Raw genomic sequence first — 18,148 nt, 5'->3', positions numbered from 1 at the left:
AAATCCAAACATCACATCATCACAACTAAATATCACATCATCACAAATCCAAATATCACATCCATCACAACTAAACATCACATCCATCCAAACATCAATCCCAAACATCACATCATCACAACCACACATCACATCTATCCCAACCAAATATCACATCATCAAAATACAAACATCATCAAGTAAATCCAAATATCATATCCATCCTAACCAAATATCACATCATCACAAATTAACACATCACATCCATCACAAATTCAAATATCATATCATCTACAAATCCAAATATCATATCTATCCCAAATCTAAATATCACATCATCCTAAATTCAAACATCATATCATCACAACCACACATCACATCATCACAAATTCAAATATCACATCCATCACAACTTCAAATATCACATCATCACAAATTCAAATATCATATCATCACATCCACAATCATATCTATCCTAAATCCAAATATCATATCATTCCATCCTAAACCAAATATCATATCTATCATCAATCAAATATCCATATATCATATCTATCCTAAATTCAAATATCACATCATCACAAATTCATACATATATCATATCATTATCCACTAATCCAAATATCATATCATCAAAATCAAAATATCATATCATCATAACCAAATTCATACATCATATCTATCCTAAATCCAAATATCATATCTATCCTAAATCTAAACATCACATCATCAAATCCAAAATCTAAATATCACATATCATCAAAACTAAATATCATATCATCACAACCAAATATCACATCTATCACAAATCTCAAATATCATATCTATCCTAAATTAAACATCATATCATCACAAATCCAAACATCATATCCATCACAAATCCAAATATCATATCATCCTAACCAAATAATCATATCATATCATTACATATCATATCCATCCTATCAAATCCAAATATCACATCCATCACAAAATCCAATATCATATCATTATCATAAATCATCATATCAAATCCAAACAAATCACATCCATCCTATCATAAAAACATATCATATATCATCACAACCAAATATCACATCATCACAAATCCAAACATCACATATCAATCAAATTCACACATCACATCATCCATCAAATTCAAATATCATATCCATCCATAAATCCAAATATCACATCATCATCATAAATCCAAACATCACATCATCCTAAATCCAAAATATCATATCATCACAAACATTATCACATCTATCATCATCACAAACATCACATCATCACAACCAAATATCACATCCATCACAAATTCAAACATCATATCCATCCCAAATCCAAATATCACATCATCACAAATCCAAACATCACATCCATCCTCAACCAAAATATCACATCATCATCACAACCACACATATCATATCATCCTAAATCCAAATATCACATCCATCCTAAATCCAAATATCATATTATCAAAATCCATACATCACATCCATCACAAATATCATATCAACCAAACATCACATCATCACAAATCACACATCACATCCATCCTAACCAAATATCACATCATCCTAAATCCAAACATCACATCATCACAAATCCATACATCACATCCATCCCAAAACCAAATATCACATCATCACAACCAAACATCACATCATCACAAATCCAAACATCACATCATCAAACCAAAATATCACTATCTATCACATCATCATATCCATCCATCATATCATCACAAACATCACATCACATCCTAAATCCAAACATCACATCATCACAAATCCATACACATCATATCCATCCCAACCAAACATCACATCATCACAACCACAATATCACATCCATCAAATCAAACATCACATCATCAAATCCAAACATCACATCATCACAACCACAACATCACATCACATCATCAAATCCATCAAACATCACATCAATCATCCCAACCAAACATCACATCATCACAACCAAACATCACATCATCACAACCACACATCACATCATCCCAAACAAACATCACATCATCACAACCAAACATCACATCCATCCCAACCAAACATCACATCATCACAACCAAACATCACATCATCACAACCAAACATCACATCATCACAACCACATCACATCCATCCCAACCAAACATCACATCATCACAACCAAACATCACATCATCACAAACCCACACATCACATCCATCCCAACCAAACATCACATCATCACAACCACAACACATCACATCATCACAACATCATCATCAAAACCAAACATCACATCATCACAAATCCAACATCACATCATCACAACCATCACATCACATCACATCCACAACCAAATATCATCATCCAAATCCAAACATCATCATCATAAACCAAACATCACATCCATCCCAAATCCATCCATCACATCATCATCATCACAACCAAACATCACATCCATCCCAACCAAACATCACATCATCACAACCAAACATCACATCATCACAACCAAACATCACATCATCACAACCAAACATCACATCCATCCCAACCAAACATCACATCCATCACAACCAAACATCACATCCATCACAACCAAACATCACATCATCACAACCAAACATCACATCCATCATCAAATCAAACATCACATCATCACAGCAACACATCACATCCATCACATCCACATCATCACAACCAAACATCACATCATCACAACCAAACATCACATCCATCACAACCACACATCACATCCATCCCAACCAAACATCACATCATCACAACCAAACATCACATCCATCCCAACCAAACATCACATCATCACAACCAAACATCACATCCATCCCAACCAAACATCACATCATCACAACCAAACATCACATCATCACAACCACAACCAAACATCACATCCATCACAACCACACATCACATCCATCAAATCCAAACATCACATCCATCCATCATAAATCCAAACATCACATCCATCACAAACCACACATCACATCCATCACAACCAAACATCACATCATCACAACACATCACATCCACAACCACATCACATCATCACAACCAAACATCACATCCATCCCAACCAAACATCACATCATCACAACCACACATCACATCCATCCCAACCAAACATCACATCATCCCAACCAAACATCACATATCATCACAACCAAACATCACATCATCCCAACCAAACATCACATCATCACAACCAAACATCACATCCATCCCAACCAAACATCACATCATCCCAACCAAACATCACATCCATCACAACCAAACATCACATCATCACAACCAAACATCACATCCATCCCAACCATCACATCATCACAACCAAACATCACATCATCCATCATCAACCAAACATCACATCATCACAACCAAACATCACATCATCCCAACCAAACATCATCACATCCATCACATCATCCATCAAATCCAAACATCACATCATCACAACCAAACATCACATCATCACAACCAAACATCACATCCATCATCACAACCAAACATCATCATCCAATCCATCCAAACATCACATCATCACAACCAAACATCACAAACAATCAAACATCATCATCACAAACATCACACATCACATCCATCATTCATCCACAACATCACATCCATCACAAATCCACACATCACATCCATCACAACCACATCATCACAACCACGCATCACATCCATCACATCATCAACAACACATCACATCCATCACATCCACACATCACATCCATCACAACCACACATCACATCATCACAACCACACATCACAACCACGCATCACATCCATCACAACAACACATCACATCCATCACATCCACACATCACATCCATCACAACCACACATCACATCCATCACATCCACACATCATATCCATCACAACCACACATCACATCCATCCATCACAACCATCACATCCATCAATCCATCATCACATCCATCACAACAACACATCACATCCATCACATCCATCATCACAACATCACACATCCATCACAACCACACATCACATCATCACAACCACACATCACAACCACGCATCACATCCATCACATCCATCACAACAACACATCACATCCATCACATCCATCACAACCACACATCACATCACAGGTTAGAGATCAAGTCTAGATATAGCACTATAATGCTAACTCTGATGTACCAGGAGTAATTCCACCCTCCATGTATCTGATTCTGATTATTGTTGGAAAGAAGCGAGGAAACCGTTTTCTGTACAACAATTGATGATTACTTGGTAGGAAAGAGTGAAGATTTTAAAGTGTGACAGTCAGATACAGGATTATGTTAGAGATGTAGTTGAGGCAGTATTCTCAGAAATATTACACTGCTGACTATGGTTTGATCTTTCTAAATGTATAAACGTGTATATGCATCAAAGTACCATGGGTAATCTTTTCAGTTGCCACCTCCTTCCAAAATGTCCAGTTCCCAGTCAGGGCAACCTCCAAACCCCAACTGTTCTATGTTCCATTCTATGGAGAAAGCCATCAGTGAGTATTGTTTCAAATTTCCAAGTTAAGAAGCAAAATGCAGAAATTGTTACATACAGACATAAACTATATACAGACGAACTTTTATGAACAAACAACTTCTTTCTTCGGATGATGTGACATTTCGATACAGATTCTTGTATCGTTGTCAAGCAAGTATGTTGCTACAAGAATCTGTATCGAAACGTCGCATCTACCAAATAAACAAGTTGTTGATCCATAAAGTTTGTCTGTATATTACTCTCCAACTTGTAAACAATGCCACTCAAAGAAGTTAAACTTGAACTAATTGAAACTAACTGATGACGTCATCTGGACACTATCCTCCTCTGAAAAACCCTGAAACATCTTGAATATAGTGCAGAGAACAACCAGGCACCTCCACTAACAGTACTGGTTGTCTGATGGTTGTGGGAGGTTTGTTGTGGATTCTGTTGGGAGGTGTTTGATGGTTGTGGGAGGTATGTTGTGGATTCTGTTGGGAGCTGTTTGATGGTTGTGGGAGGTATGTTGTGGATTCTGTTGGGAGTTGTTTGGTGGTTGTGGGAGGTATGTTGTGGATTCTGTTGGGAGTTGTCTGGTGGTTGTGGGAGGTGTGTTGTGGATTCTGTTGGGAGCTGTCTGGTGGTTGTGGGAGGTTTGTTGTGGATTCTGTTGGGAGCTGTCTGGTGGTTGTGGGAGGTTTGTTGTGGATTCTGTTGGGAGCTGTCTGGTGGTTGTGGGAGGTGTGTTGTGGATTCTGTTGGGAGCTGTCTGATGGTTGTGGGAGGTGTGTTGTGGATTCTGTTGGGAGCTGTCTGGTGGTTGTGGGAGGTTTGTTGTGGATTCTGTTGGGAGTTGTCTGGTGGTTGTGGGAGGTATGTTGTGGATTCTGTTGGGAGTTGTCTGGTGGTGTGTGGGAGGTGTGTTGTGGATTCTGCTGGGAGTTGTCTGGTGGTTGTGGGAGGTGTGTTGTGGATTCTGCTGGGAGTTGTCTGGGGTTGTGGGAGGTGTGTTGTGGATTCTGGAGGAGCTGTCTTGGCTGTGGGAGGTGTGCTGTGGATTGTTGGGAGTTGTCTGATGGTTGTGGGAGGTTTGTTTTGGATTCTGTTGGGAGCTGTCTGATGGTTGTGGGAGGTATGTTGTGGATTCTGTTGGGAGTTGTTTAATGGTTGTGGGAGGTTTGTTTTGGATTCTGTTGGGTGCTGTCCGGTGGTTGTGGGAGGTATGTTGTGGATTCTGTTGGGAGCTGTCCGGTGGTTGTGGGAGGTATGTTGTGGATTCTGTTGGGAGTTGTTTAATGGTTGTGGGAGGTTTGTTGTGGATTCTGTTGGGAGCTGTCTGGTGGTTGTGGGAGGTATGTTGTGGATTCTGTTGGGAGCTGTCCGGTGGTTGTGGGAGGTTTGTTGTGGATTCTGTTGGGAGTGTCTGGTGGTTGTGGGAGGTTTGTTGTGGATTCTGTTGGGAGTTGTCTGATGGTTGTAGGAGGCGTGTTGTGGATTCTGTTGGGAGTGTCCGGTGGTTGTGGGAGGTTTGTTGTGGATTCTGTTGGGAGTTGTCTGATGGTTGTGGGAGGTTTGTTTTGGATTCTGTTGGGAGTTGTTTGGTGGTTATCAGTCGCTAGGTTTTACTGGTGTTACTTGTTTGTGTTACAGAAAACAGCTGAGATTTTCCTGGAAGGTGACAAGAACTGAAGCGACTCAGCTCACACAGGTTCATTTCCAGGCCTTCTGTGATTACGCCCACACAGTTCACATCACAGAGGGTGAGGCACCGCATCAGTAATTGTCCTAACTTGTCTGTCCCCACTGGCTGCTTAGCCATTACTTCTCTCTCCCTCTTTCTTTCATAGAGAAATTAGCATCTATAAGTATGAACCATTCATGTGTGTTCTCTCTCAACAGCGAACCAGACATCTAATCTTCTGTTCCACCAGTGTGCCTATCCTTCCCATCAGGCCATAGTGAGTGCCACGCCCCAGCTCACAATATCTGTCAAGATGCCCTCACATGGGACCAAGCAACGCTTCCGTTTGTCTATCTCAGCTGTTTCCAACTGTGAGTATTGTGGAGTTTCTAAAGACTAAAGAATTTCTATAACTGAAAACACTGGGTCACCTTGACCTCTGTCTCTGTAACTGGCGATACTGGGTCACCTTGAACCCTTTCTCTGTAACTGACAATACTGGGTCACCTTGAACCCTTTCTCTGTAACTGACAATACTGTGTCACCTTGAACCCTTTCTCTGTAACTGACAGTTCTGGGTCACCTTGACCTCTGTTTCTGTAACTGACAATACTGGGTCACCTTCACCCCTCACTTGCAAAACTGTACTCTGACAATGCTGTCCACAACATTACAGATACATCCGAGTGTGATGGAAGTGAAGTAGTTCATCAGGTGTCTGTGACCAAGAATCCACAGTACATCATTGTTCCATGGTCTGTTCACGGCCTGATGTTGACGTAAGTACCAGAACATCATTGTTCCATGGTCTGTTCATGGCCTCATCCTGCTGTAAGTACCAGTACATCATTGTTCCATGGTCTGTTCATGGCCTTATCCTGCTGTAAGTACCAGTACATCATTGTTCCATGGTCTGTTCATGGCCTCATCCTGCAGTACGTACCAGTACATCATTGTTCCATGGTCTGTTCATGGCCTCATCCTGCAGTAAGTACCAGTACATCATTGTTCCATGGTCTGTTCATGGCCTCATCCTGCTGTAATTTCCAGTACATCATTGTTCCATGGTCTGTTCATGGCCTCATCCTGCAGTAAGTACCAGTGCATCATTGTTCTTTGGTCTGTTCATGGCCTCATCCTGCAGTAAGTACCAGTGCATCATTGTTCCATGATCTGTTCATGGCCTCATCCTGCTGTAAGTACCAGTACATCATTGTTCCATGGTCTGTTCATGGCCTTATTCTGTTGTAAGTACCAGTACATCATTGTTCCATGGTCTGTTCATGGTCTCATCCTGCTGTAAGTAACAGTACATCATTGTTCCATGGTCTGTTCATGGCCTCATCCTGCTGTAAGTACCAGTACATCATTGTTCCATGGTCTGTTCATGGCCTCATCCTGCTGTAAGTTCCAGTACATCATTGTTCTATGGTCTGTTCATGGCCTCATCCTGCAGTAAGTACCAGTACATCATTGTTCCATGGTCTGTTCACGGCCTGATGTTGACGTAAGTACCAGAACATCATTGTTCTATGGTCTGTTCATGGCCTCATCCTGCAGTACGTACCAGTACATCATTGTTCCATGGTCTGTTCATGGCCTCATCCTGCAGTAAGTACCAGTACATCATTGTTCCATGGTCTGTTCAAAAAAACGGCCTGATGTTGACGTAAGTACCAGAACATCATATTTTTCCTTATCCTGACTCATGCTCTTTTGCTTGTCTTCTTCTTCTTGCGAACATAGTGGAACACTTGTATCTCCCTAATTGAAGTTCCCTTCAATGTAAAATCACTAATTAGTACACCACGAGTTACCTCCCTTCCACAAGCGCGGGAACGAGGGCGCCACCTCTACCCATGTGCCTCACTCTCTCCTTCTTCGCCCAGTGAGCTGGACGTGAGAGCGCCTGTGTCTCCCGACACACTTTTGCGTTTGAGACGCGCAGCAGATAGGTCGCGTATGCAGAGTCTAGCCGTGACTGATACACCTGAACCCCTCGCCAGTCTACTGCTGTTGGTCGACCCCCCTCCCGTCTGGTGTTCCGCTAGAGTGGTGGAGAGGCGTGGGACGTAGTCCGCCGCCTCCAAGAAGCGTCCTGCTTCCCCAGACATCCCATGGTCGCAGCCGAAGACTAGAGGGTTTCTACTGCATCTCAATGCGACCTCTGAGGGGAAATCAACGAAGTCTACTTGAACTTTCTCAGCCAAGATTGTTCCCGTCGCAGATTTGGGCCTGTATGATGATCAGCCGATCATCATACCTGATGTACATCAAAAGAATGACCGATGTCGACAACAGGGATGTCAGCGCAGATCAACATGCAGCCTGATGTACCAACGCTGATATTCTATGATCTTCCTGAGGGTCCCGTCGCTACCAACACTCAACGCAGACTTCGCACCCCCAGGGCAGCGTCGACCTCTGAGGGGAAATCAACGAAGTCTACTAGGACTTTCTCAACCGAGATTGTTCCAGCCGCTGAACTGGGCCTCTACGATGATCAGCCGATCATCATCCCCGACGTACGCCACAAGAAGCGACCGGAGACAGCTACAGTGACATCAGCAGAGATCGCCATGCAGCCTGAGGTCTCTACACTGACGTCAGACGACTTCCCTGAGGGCCCCGCCGCTAACATCGCAGAGAGGGCACCGACTAATTCGTCGCAGACCATCCCAGATGAACTGTTGCGGCAAATCATGATCATGATGGAGGGCCACTACAAACTGGAGAAGCAGCCAACCCAAGGCCTGAGCCTTCGCGAAGGTTCCAACGCAGACGTCACCCCAGAGGCACCCCCATCAGCGTAGCAGCCACGACGAAGCCACCTTCGCGAAGGAAGTCGCAGACCACCTCGACGAAGGACCCAGATGTACAGCCTTCGCGAAGGCCTTCACGAAGGCGGGATAGATCATCACCTTCCTCGGCTTCATCCTTAGATGCGGACTCAGACCATCAGACCTCACGGAAGCCTTCGCGAAGGTCAAATCGCCGTTCCCCAGGACCGGACGCAGAGGAAGCTTCGCGAAGGCCTTCACGAAGGCCTTCGCGAAGGACACCTGACTACACAAGAGCTTCGCGAAGCTATCAACATTCTCCTCACAGGTCTCCGAGAAGGTCAACCCATAGACGCAGATCACCAACACGATCTCCGCGCCGTTCACCGCGCCGATCTCCTCGTACATCACCACGTCGATCGTCTCACAGGTCACCACACAAGTCTGCACACAAGTCTACAGTCAGGTCTCCCCGAGCGTCACCCGACATAGAGATAGAAATACACAGTCCACCATCAGAAGAGCATCAACCTCTCATCAGCGATGCTGGGATAGAAAATGATGGAGGCATCATTTTCTCAGACGCTGAGATACGATATTGGATGGTAAACAACCTAGATCTCTCTTCACCTTCCAAGAGTGGCAACTCGGCGCAGACATACCTGATAAAGGAAGACGAGGCAGACGCCATCACCTTACCTCCGATCGACTCGATTGCTGCGGTGCCACAGTATGTGGACACAGCCTACCATAAAGCCATAACAGTTCAAACGCCAGAGGCGTATGTTCTTGGCCTTAATAGATCTAGAACGATCAATGAGATTCTTATCACCAGATTTCGTGACACGACTTCTGAAGATGATAGGATGATCTACTCGGCTCTACTTATGCAGAACCAGCAAGAACCACACCCTGTATGAAGCTAACGCTCATATATTGATCGGATTCTAGACACTTCGCTAAGGAAGTCCCAGGCCACCTCCGCGAAGGAGCTAGAGCCTCACCAGTTACAAGGGACGTCACGGAGGAGTAGCGCTTCACCGACCCCACATATTGCTGAGTGCGCGCGTAAAACAAAACACTCACTCACTCACTCCTGTTGAACACAGAGGTCGGATTCGCGAAGCAAGCTCATATATTATATATATACTGATCGGGGCTCTGACTCGATACCTTCGCGAAAGGTCGCTAAGGCTAAGGCTAAGTGGCTCCAAGTCTACCTCACACAGAAAATCTAGAATGGATACTTCGAGAGCTTCGCGAAGTCTCCGGCGTCCACCGAGGAAATCTCCTCCAAGGTCTCCATATATTAGCCACTCGTCATATATAGCTACTCGTCAGTCCGTTCAAGACATCGCATAAGTTGTCTATCAACTGTATGCCATATGCCGATCTATAAGCCTCTACGCGAAGACAATTGCACAGGCTATTTACAACACAGAACGCCGCTATATTAATTAGTCAACGACGTTTCATAGATCTTCACAGAAATCAATCTTTCCGTATAGATTGCTAGAATATGCAATCCCGGACTACGATACGATTATCTACATGCGTGACCATTACGCAGATCTGCAGACAATTCAATATCGAAATTGAACAGCAGCCTTGTTACAGCGAGTATAACTCATAATCGTCAAAGTTTCTGAGAAAGAAATATGTACAACAAGTTCAGCTTTAATTCTACAATTATGACGATACATTCATGTATACAGTCTACAAGCTGACAACTTGCAAGTTTATTGTACCTTTATATAAGGAAGTCGGAATTATATTCAAAACTGAAGTTACATTCACGCGACAGCCAGGAAAATAACCTACCCAGCATTAATATTACAGAGCGAGGTATTTCGCGCCGAGGTTTAAGCGTTTACCTTTAACCCTCGAAACACGTGGTCACTTTCGGGTAACTTCGAAGCTACGGTGAAGACCGACGATTATGCTAATATCAACGGCGGCAAGATTTTATACAAGGTTTTTCCTGCTACACGGTGACATCACAGCTGGGTATTCTACAGAATCAAAATGCCTTGTTCTGATTGGACGCGTTGGACAACGACCTACGCAGAGGTCGATCTTAGTTCACAGTTCAAGACTTACGTTACAAGTGACAACTATATATCAGTGAACGAGCAAGCCTCCTTACAGTCCAGTTAATCTGAACCTTCATGATTGGGCTGCTTTCTTCAGGTTAGAGACCTCCCCTGTCAAGTTAGGACGAGGGCACGGCAGTCAGGCAATTTTACATAAAGTTCAACGAGGACAGACACACCTGGTTGTGCACCTACATCGTCAAGGACTTCGCAGCGAATAACCTAGACGACGGGATACAAGTGGATCTAAATCCACAGCGTCTCAGACTACAGCTGAATTTCATAATCAAGCTACTAACACAACTAGATGGTTAGTAAACCTACTTAAACTTTCTGATTGGAGAATTAAAACGGAAGTTTCACCCTCCAACTTGGGGATCTGAATATAGTGCTCCAACACCTCACAAGTGAGGTTTATGAACACGCCTGGATGACATACTTGGACTCCATGATACGATGATTCTATCGCGATGGCCAGCAAGAGCACTGTAAATTTATCTCCACCGAACCAAACAGAAGGGAATAATGCAACAGATTATTTCTTCTATCATCAACTTACGCCGAACGAAATCTCACGTGCTATATCTCCGTTTGGATCAGAACTGTCATACTACGTGCATACAAGACGGATGGACCCAATCCGACCCTCCATGAGCTTTTAATACTCATGATATTAGAGCGATAACTTCTACAATTGATCTACACAATGTTATTTGAAATAATGGAGGGTTTATTTTCTGGAGATCCGATATGGTGGTTGCCAACCATTATCTGAGAGATATCATCACCGAGGACGTCTCAGGTATCCACCAATTCGATCCCATGGTCCTCGCACAACAGTTGACAGTTCCTCGGAGAAGATAAGTCAATCTTACAGATTTCTACTTATCTTATAACAGTACTAAATAGCTACATGCTATATATAATTTGCTTAAGTTCTTTTTATCATCACAGTACTATGATTATTACATCATACAATATATAAGTTAACAACTCTACAGAGTTGGTTATTATATATTTACCTTAACTTAATGATATCTTAAGCATAGTACTATACTCAGATTGTAAAATATATAAGCTAACAAACTCTACAGAGTTTGGGCTATTATATAGGTAGCTTAAGCTTATTCATATCTTAAGCTCAGTACTATGTTTATATCATATAAGTATATTAGCTAACAAACTCTAAAGAGTTTTTGCTATTTGGCTTAAGTCTCATCATATCTTAAGCAATATGGTTACATTATAACATGTATTAGCTAACAAACTCTACGGAGTTTTTTGCTATTATATATGTAACTTAAGCTTATTCATATCTTAAACGCAGTACTATGTTTATATCATATAGGTATATTAGCTATCAAAACTCTAAAAGAGTTGTTTTTTTGCTATTATATATTTGGCTTAAGTTTCATCATAATTTAAGCTTTATGGTTACATTATAACTTGTATTAGCTAACAAACTCTACAGAGTTTTTGCTAGTATATATGTAGCTTAAGTTTTCCTTCAAATCTTAAGCTCAATACTATGTTTATATCATATAAGTATATTAGCTAACAAACTCTACGGAGTTTTTGCTATTATATATGTAGCTTCAGGTTTCCTTCAAAGCTCAATACTATGTTTATATCATATAAGTATATTAGCTAACAAACTCTACGGAGTTTTTGCTATTATATATGTAGCTTAAGGTTTCCTTCATAAACTCAATACTATGTTTATATCATATAAGTATTTTAGCTAACAAACTCTAAAGGGTTTTTTGCTATTATACAATTAGCTTAAGTTTCATCATATCTTAAGCAGTATGGTTACATTATAAAATGTATTAGATAACAAAACTCTCTACGGAGTTTTGCTATTATATATATAGCTTAAGTTTAATTATATCTTAAGCTCAGTACTATGGTTATAACATAAAAGTATATTAGTTAATAAACTCTAAGGAGTTTTTTTTTGCTATATACATTGAGCTTAAGTCTAATCTTATCTTAAGCTTAGTACTATGGTTACATTATAAATCTATAAGCTAATAAACTCTACAGAGTTTTGGCTATTATATATGTAGCTTAAGTTAATTATATCTTAAGCACAGTACTATACTCATATTGTAAAAATATATTAGCTAACAAACTCTACAGAGTTTTGCTATTATATAGGTAGCTAAAGCTTATTCATATCTTAAGCTCAGCACTATGTCTATATCATATAAGTACATTAACTAACAAACTCTAAAAGAGTTTTGCTATTATATAATTAGCTTAAATTTAATCATATCTTAAGCTTAGTACTATGTTTATATTTTTAAAGTAATTTAGCTAACAAACTCTAAGGAGTTTATACTAGCATATTAACAAGCTTAAGTCTATTAGTCTTAAGCATTGTATTAATGTTATATATACTTTATCATAATAAGTACATTGTAATAACCTTTATATGGCAGCTGATAAGTTAGCAGCAGGAATTCATCAGTTCAGTGCCTTTATGAAGTTCCCATAGGGTTATTACAATCATCACAGTTCAAATCACTAATTATTAAAATCCAAAGTATTATATATTCCCACCTCCGCTCCTTGAGATTTCTACAAGCAAAGAGCATGAGTCAGGATAAGGAAAAATATGTAATTTTTTGAGTAAAATTGATATTTTATACTTATCCTGACTCATGAGGTCAGCCCTCCCATCCTCCCCAAATAACACTTTGGATTTCCCTGTAAATTCAAATGTTGGGCTCAGTATATGAGGAGAGAGTGAGGCACATTTGTAGAGGTGGCGCCCTCGTTCCCGCGCTTGTGGAAGGGAGGTAACTCGTGGTGTACTAATTAGTGATTTTACATTGAAGGGAACTTCAATTAGGGAGATACAAGTGTTCCACTATGTTCGCAAGAAGAAGAAGACAAGCAAAAGAGCATGAGTCAGGATAAGTATAAAATATCAATTTTACTCAAAAAATTACATTGTTCTATGGTCTGTTCATGGCCTCATCCTGCACTAAGTACCAGTACATCATTGTTCCATGGTCTGTTCATGGCCTCATCCTGCAGTAAGTACCAGTACATCATTGTTCCATGGTCTGTTCATGGCCTTATCCTGCTGTAAGTACCAGTACATCATTGTTCTATGGTCTGTTCATGGTCTCATCCTGCAGTAAGTACTAGTACATCATTGTTCCATGGTCTGTTCATGGCCTCATCCTGCAGTAAGTACCAGAACATCATTGTTCTATGGTCTGTTTATGGCCTGATCCTGATGTTCCCTCTTCAACACAGAATGAAGAAAGCTTGTCACTGGCACGTCTTCACTGATCTGGTGGACCATGTGGTTGTCATGGAGATGCTGGTGTATGACCCGCCCAATGGAGGACTCTGCTCTGACAACAGAATCAACATCTTCAATGGTGGGTCTACAATGGGGGCACTGTCGGGGTCATGATGTAGGTGGTGTAGTTGACATTACAATGGTGGGTCTACAGTGGGGGCACTGTCGGGGTCATGATGTAAGTGGTGAAGTTGACATTACAATGGTGGGTCTACAGTGGGGGCAGTGTCGATGTAAGTGGTGAAGCTGACATTACAATGGTGGATGTAAGTGGTTGACATTACAATGGTGGGTCTATAGAGGGGCACTGTCGGGGTCATGATGTAAGTGGTGAAGTTGACATTACAATGGTGGATCTACAGTATGGGCACTGTCGGGGTCATGATGTAAGGGGTGAAGTTGACATTACAATGGTGGGTCTATAGAGGGTGCACTGTCGGGGTCATGATGTAAGTGGTGGAGTTGACATTACAATGGTGGGTCTATAGAGGGGGAACTTTGTGGGTGATGATGTAAGTGGTGAAGTTGACATTATAGTGAGGGCATGTCGGGGTCATGATGGGAGTTGACTTACAATGGTGGGTCACTAGTCGGGGTGTCAGGGGTGATGATGTAAGTGGTGGAGTTGACATTACAATGGTGGGTCTATAGAGGGGCACTATCGGGGTCATGATGTAAGGGTGGAGTTGACATGACAATGGTGGGTATATAGTGAGGGCACTGTCCAACGGTGGGTCATGATGTAAAGGGGTGGAGTTGACATTACAATGGTGGGTCTATAGTGGGGCACTGTCAGGGGTCATGATGTAAGGGTGGAGTTGACATTACAATGGTGGGTCTATAGTGGGGGCACTGTCGGGGTCATGGGTGGACTGTATTACAATGGGGTCTATAGTGAGGGCACTTGACATTGATGTATGGTGGGTTGACATTACAATGGTGGGTCTATAGTCGGGGTCACTGATGTAATGATGTAAGTGGTGGGAGTTGACATTACAATGGTGGGTCTATAGTGGGGGCACTGTCGGGTAATGATGTAAGGGATGGAAGTTGACATTACAATGGTGGGTCTATAGTGGGGGAACTGTCGGGGAGTCTATAGTGGGAGGGACGCATGATGTAAGTGGTGAAGTTGACATTACAATGGTGGGTCTATAGTGGGGGCACTGTCGGGGTAATGATGTAAGTGGTGGAGTTGACATTACAATGGTGGGTCTATAGTGGGGGCACTGTCGGGGTAATGATGTAAGTGGTGAAGTTGACATTATTACAATGTGTGGGTCTGATAAGTGGGGTTGACATTACAATGGTGGGTCTATAGTGGGGGCACTGTCGGAGTATGATGTAAGTGGTGAAGTTGACATTACAATGGTGGGTCTATAGTGGGGCATTACAGGGGGTCATGATGTAAATGTGGTGGTGAGTTGACATTACAATGGTGGGTCTACATGGGGCAATTGGTGGGGGGCAGTGTCGTGATGTAAGTGGTGGAGTTGACATTACAATGGTGGGTCTATAGAGGGGCACTTTGTGGGTCATGTGTAAGGGGAGTTGACACTGTCGGGGTAATGATGTAAGTGGTGGAGTTGACATTACAATGGTGGGTCTATAGTGGGGGCACTATGTCGGGGTAATGATGTAAGTGGTAGAGTTGACATTACAATGGTGGGTCTATAGTGGGGCACTACAATGGGTCATGATGTAAGGTGGTGGAGTTGACATTACAATGGTGGGTCTATAGTGGGGGCACTGTCGGGGTCATGATGTAAGTGGTGGAGTTGACATTACAATGGTGGGTCTATAGTGGGGGCACTGTCGGGGTCATGATGTAAGTGGTGGAGTTGACATTACAATGGTGGGTCTATAGTGGGGGCACTTTGTGGGTCATGATGTAAGTGGTGGAGTTGACATTACAATGGTGGGTCTATAGTGGGGGCACTGTCGGGGTCATGATGTAGGTGGTGGAGTTGACATTACAATGGTGGGTCTATAGTGGGGCACTGTCGGGGTCATGATGTAAGTGGTGGAGTTGACATTACAATGGTGGGTCTATAGTGGGGGCACTGTCGGGGTCATGATGTAAGTGGTGGAGTTGACATTACAATGGTGGGTCTATAGTGGGGGCACTGTCGAGGTCATGATGTAAGTGGTGTAGTTGACATTACAATGGTGGGTCTATAGGGGGCACTGGGGATGTAAGTGGTGGAGTTGACACTGTCTATAGGGGTCATGATGTAAGTGGTGGAGTTGACATTACAATGATGGGTCTATAGTGGGGGCACTGTCGGGGTCATGATGGGTAGTGGTGATAGTGGTGATATTAGTGGTGTTGATGATGATGATTCAGGATGGTGATGGTGATGGTGCAGCAGAAACAGTATTAGTGATGATGTGTATGTTAGTGATGTTTGTATGTGTAGTGATGTGTATGTTAGTGATATGTATGTTATGTTTATGTATGTTAGTGATGTGTATGTTAGTGATGTGTGTGTTAGTGATGTGTATTACAAGTGATGTGTGTGTTAGTGATGTTTATGTTAGTGTTTATGTTAGTAGTCGTATGTTAGTGATGATGTTTATATTATTGAGTGATGTGTATGTTAGTGGTATGTGTTAGTGATGTGTGTGTTAGTGATATTTATGTTAGTGATGTATGTTGATGTATGTTAGTGATGTAGTATTGTTAGTGATGTGTGTGTTAGTGATGTGTATGTTAGTGATGTGTATGTTAGTGATGTGTATGTTAGTGATGTGTATGTTAGTGATGTGTATGTTAGTGATGTGTATGTTAGTGATGTGTATGTTAGTGATGTGTATGTTAGTGATGTGTATGTTAGTGATGTATGTTAGTGATGTGTATGGTAAGTGATGTTTATGTTAGTGATATTGTTGAAAGGTGTTTATGTTAGTGATGTTTATGTTAGTGATGTTATTGAGTGATGTTTATATGTTAGTGATGTGTATGTTAGTGATGTATGTTAGTGATGTATGTTAGTGATGTATGTTAGTGATGTGTGTTAGTGATGTATGTGTTAATTGATGTTAGTGATGTGTATGTTAGTGATGTGTATGTTAGTGATGTGTATGTTAGTGATGTATGTTAGTGATGTATATTTAGTATTGATAATGTGTTAAATTGATGTGTGTGTTAGTGATGATATTGTGTGTTAGTGATGTTTATGTTAGTGATGTTTATGTTAGTGATATTATTATTATTTAGTGATGTGTGTTAGTGATGTATTTAGTGATATTGTGTTAGTGATATTATTGTGTTAGTGATGTGTATGTTAGTGATATTGTGTGTTAGTGATATTATTATTTAGTAGGTATATTAGTGATGTATGTATTATGATGTTTATGTTAGTGATGTTTATGTTAGTGATGATGTGTGGTAGTGATGTGTATTGAAGTGATGTGTATGTTAGTGAGTGTGTTTAGTGATGTATGTTAGTGATGTGTATATTGGTGATGTGTATGTTAGTGATGTGTATATTATTGTAGTGTGTGTTAGTGATATTTTATGTTAGTGATGTGTATGTTAGTGACCATGTATATGTTAGTGATGTATGTTAGTGATGATGTGTGTGTTAGTGATATTGTCTGTTTAGTGATGTGTGTATTTAGTGATGTGTGTGTTAGTGATATTATTGTGTTAGTGATGTATTGTGAAGTAGTGATATTTATATATCATATCAATATCATCTAGTGATGTGTGTTAGTGATGTGTGTATGTTAGTGATGTGTGTTGTAGTGATGTATTGTGTTAGTGATGTGTGTATGTTAGTAGGGTGTGTGTTAGTGATGAGCAATGCA

The 18,148-nt window shown here is 41.3% G+C and overlaps 1 protein-coding gene across 3 annotated transcripts in view; it reads left to right on the top strand.

The window, feature by feature from the left end:
- LOC124264807 (cubilin-like) overlaps positions 1-18,148 on the top strand; it is a 142,024-nt gene that overhangs the window by 22,466 nt on the left and 101,410 nt on the right. For 2 of the 3 annotated variants that reach the window (XM_046699598.1, XM_046699597.1), the window contains exons 4-8: positions 4,388-4,478; positions 6,113-6,222; positions 6,362-6,514; positions 6,820-6,922; positions 14,287-14,414. In XM_046699598.1, the coding sequence (XP_046555554.1) occupies positions 4,388-4,478; positions 6,113-6,222; positions 6,362-6,514; positions 6,820-6,922; positions 14,287-14,414 (585 nt within the window). Of the gene's footprint in view, positions 1-4,387; positions 4,479-6,112; positions 6,223-6,361; positions 6,515-6,819; positions 6,923-7,612; positions 7,651-14,286; positions 14,415-18,148 lie in introns of those variants that run through there. The other variant, XM_046699599.1, reaches the window with a different exon arrangement.

The sequence above is a fragment of the Haliotis rubra genome, unplaced genomic scaffold (genome assembly GCF_003918875.1).
Source record: "Haliotis rubra isolate DU_JTF1 unplaced genomic scaffold, ASM391887v1 Scf945, whole genome shotgun sequence".
NCBI lineage: Eukaryota > Metazoa > Mollusca > Gastropoda > Lepetellida > Haliotidae > Haliotis > Haliotis rubra.
Note: the sequence above shows the minus strand (reverse complement) of the source record. Positions and strands in the feature narration are given on the sequence as shown.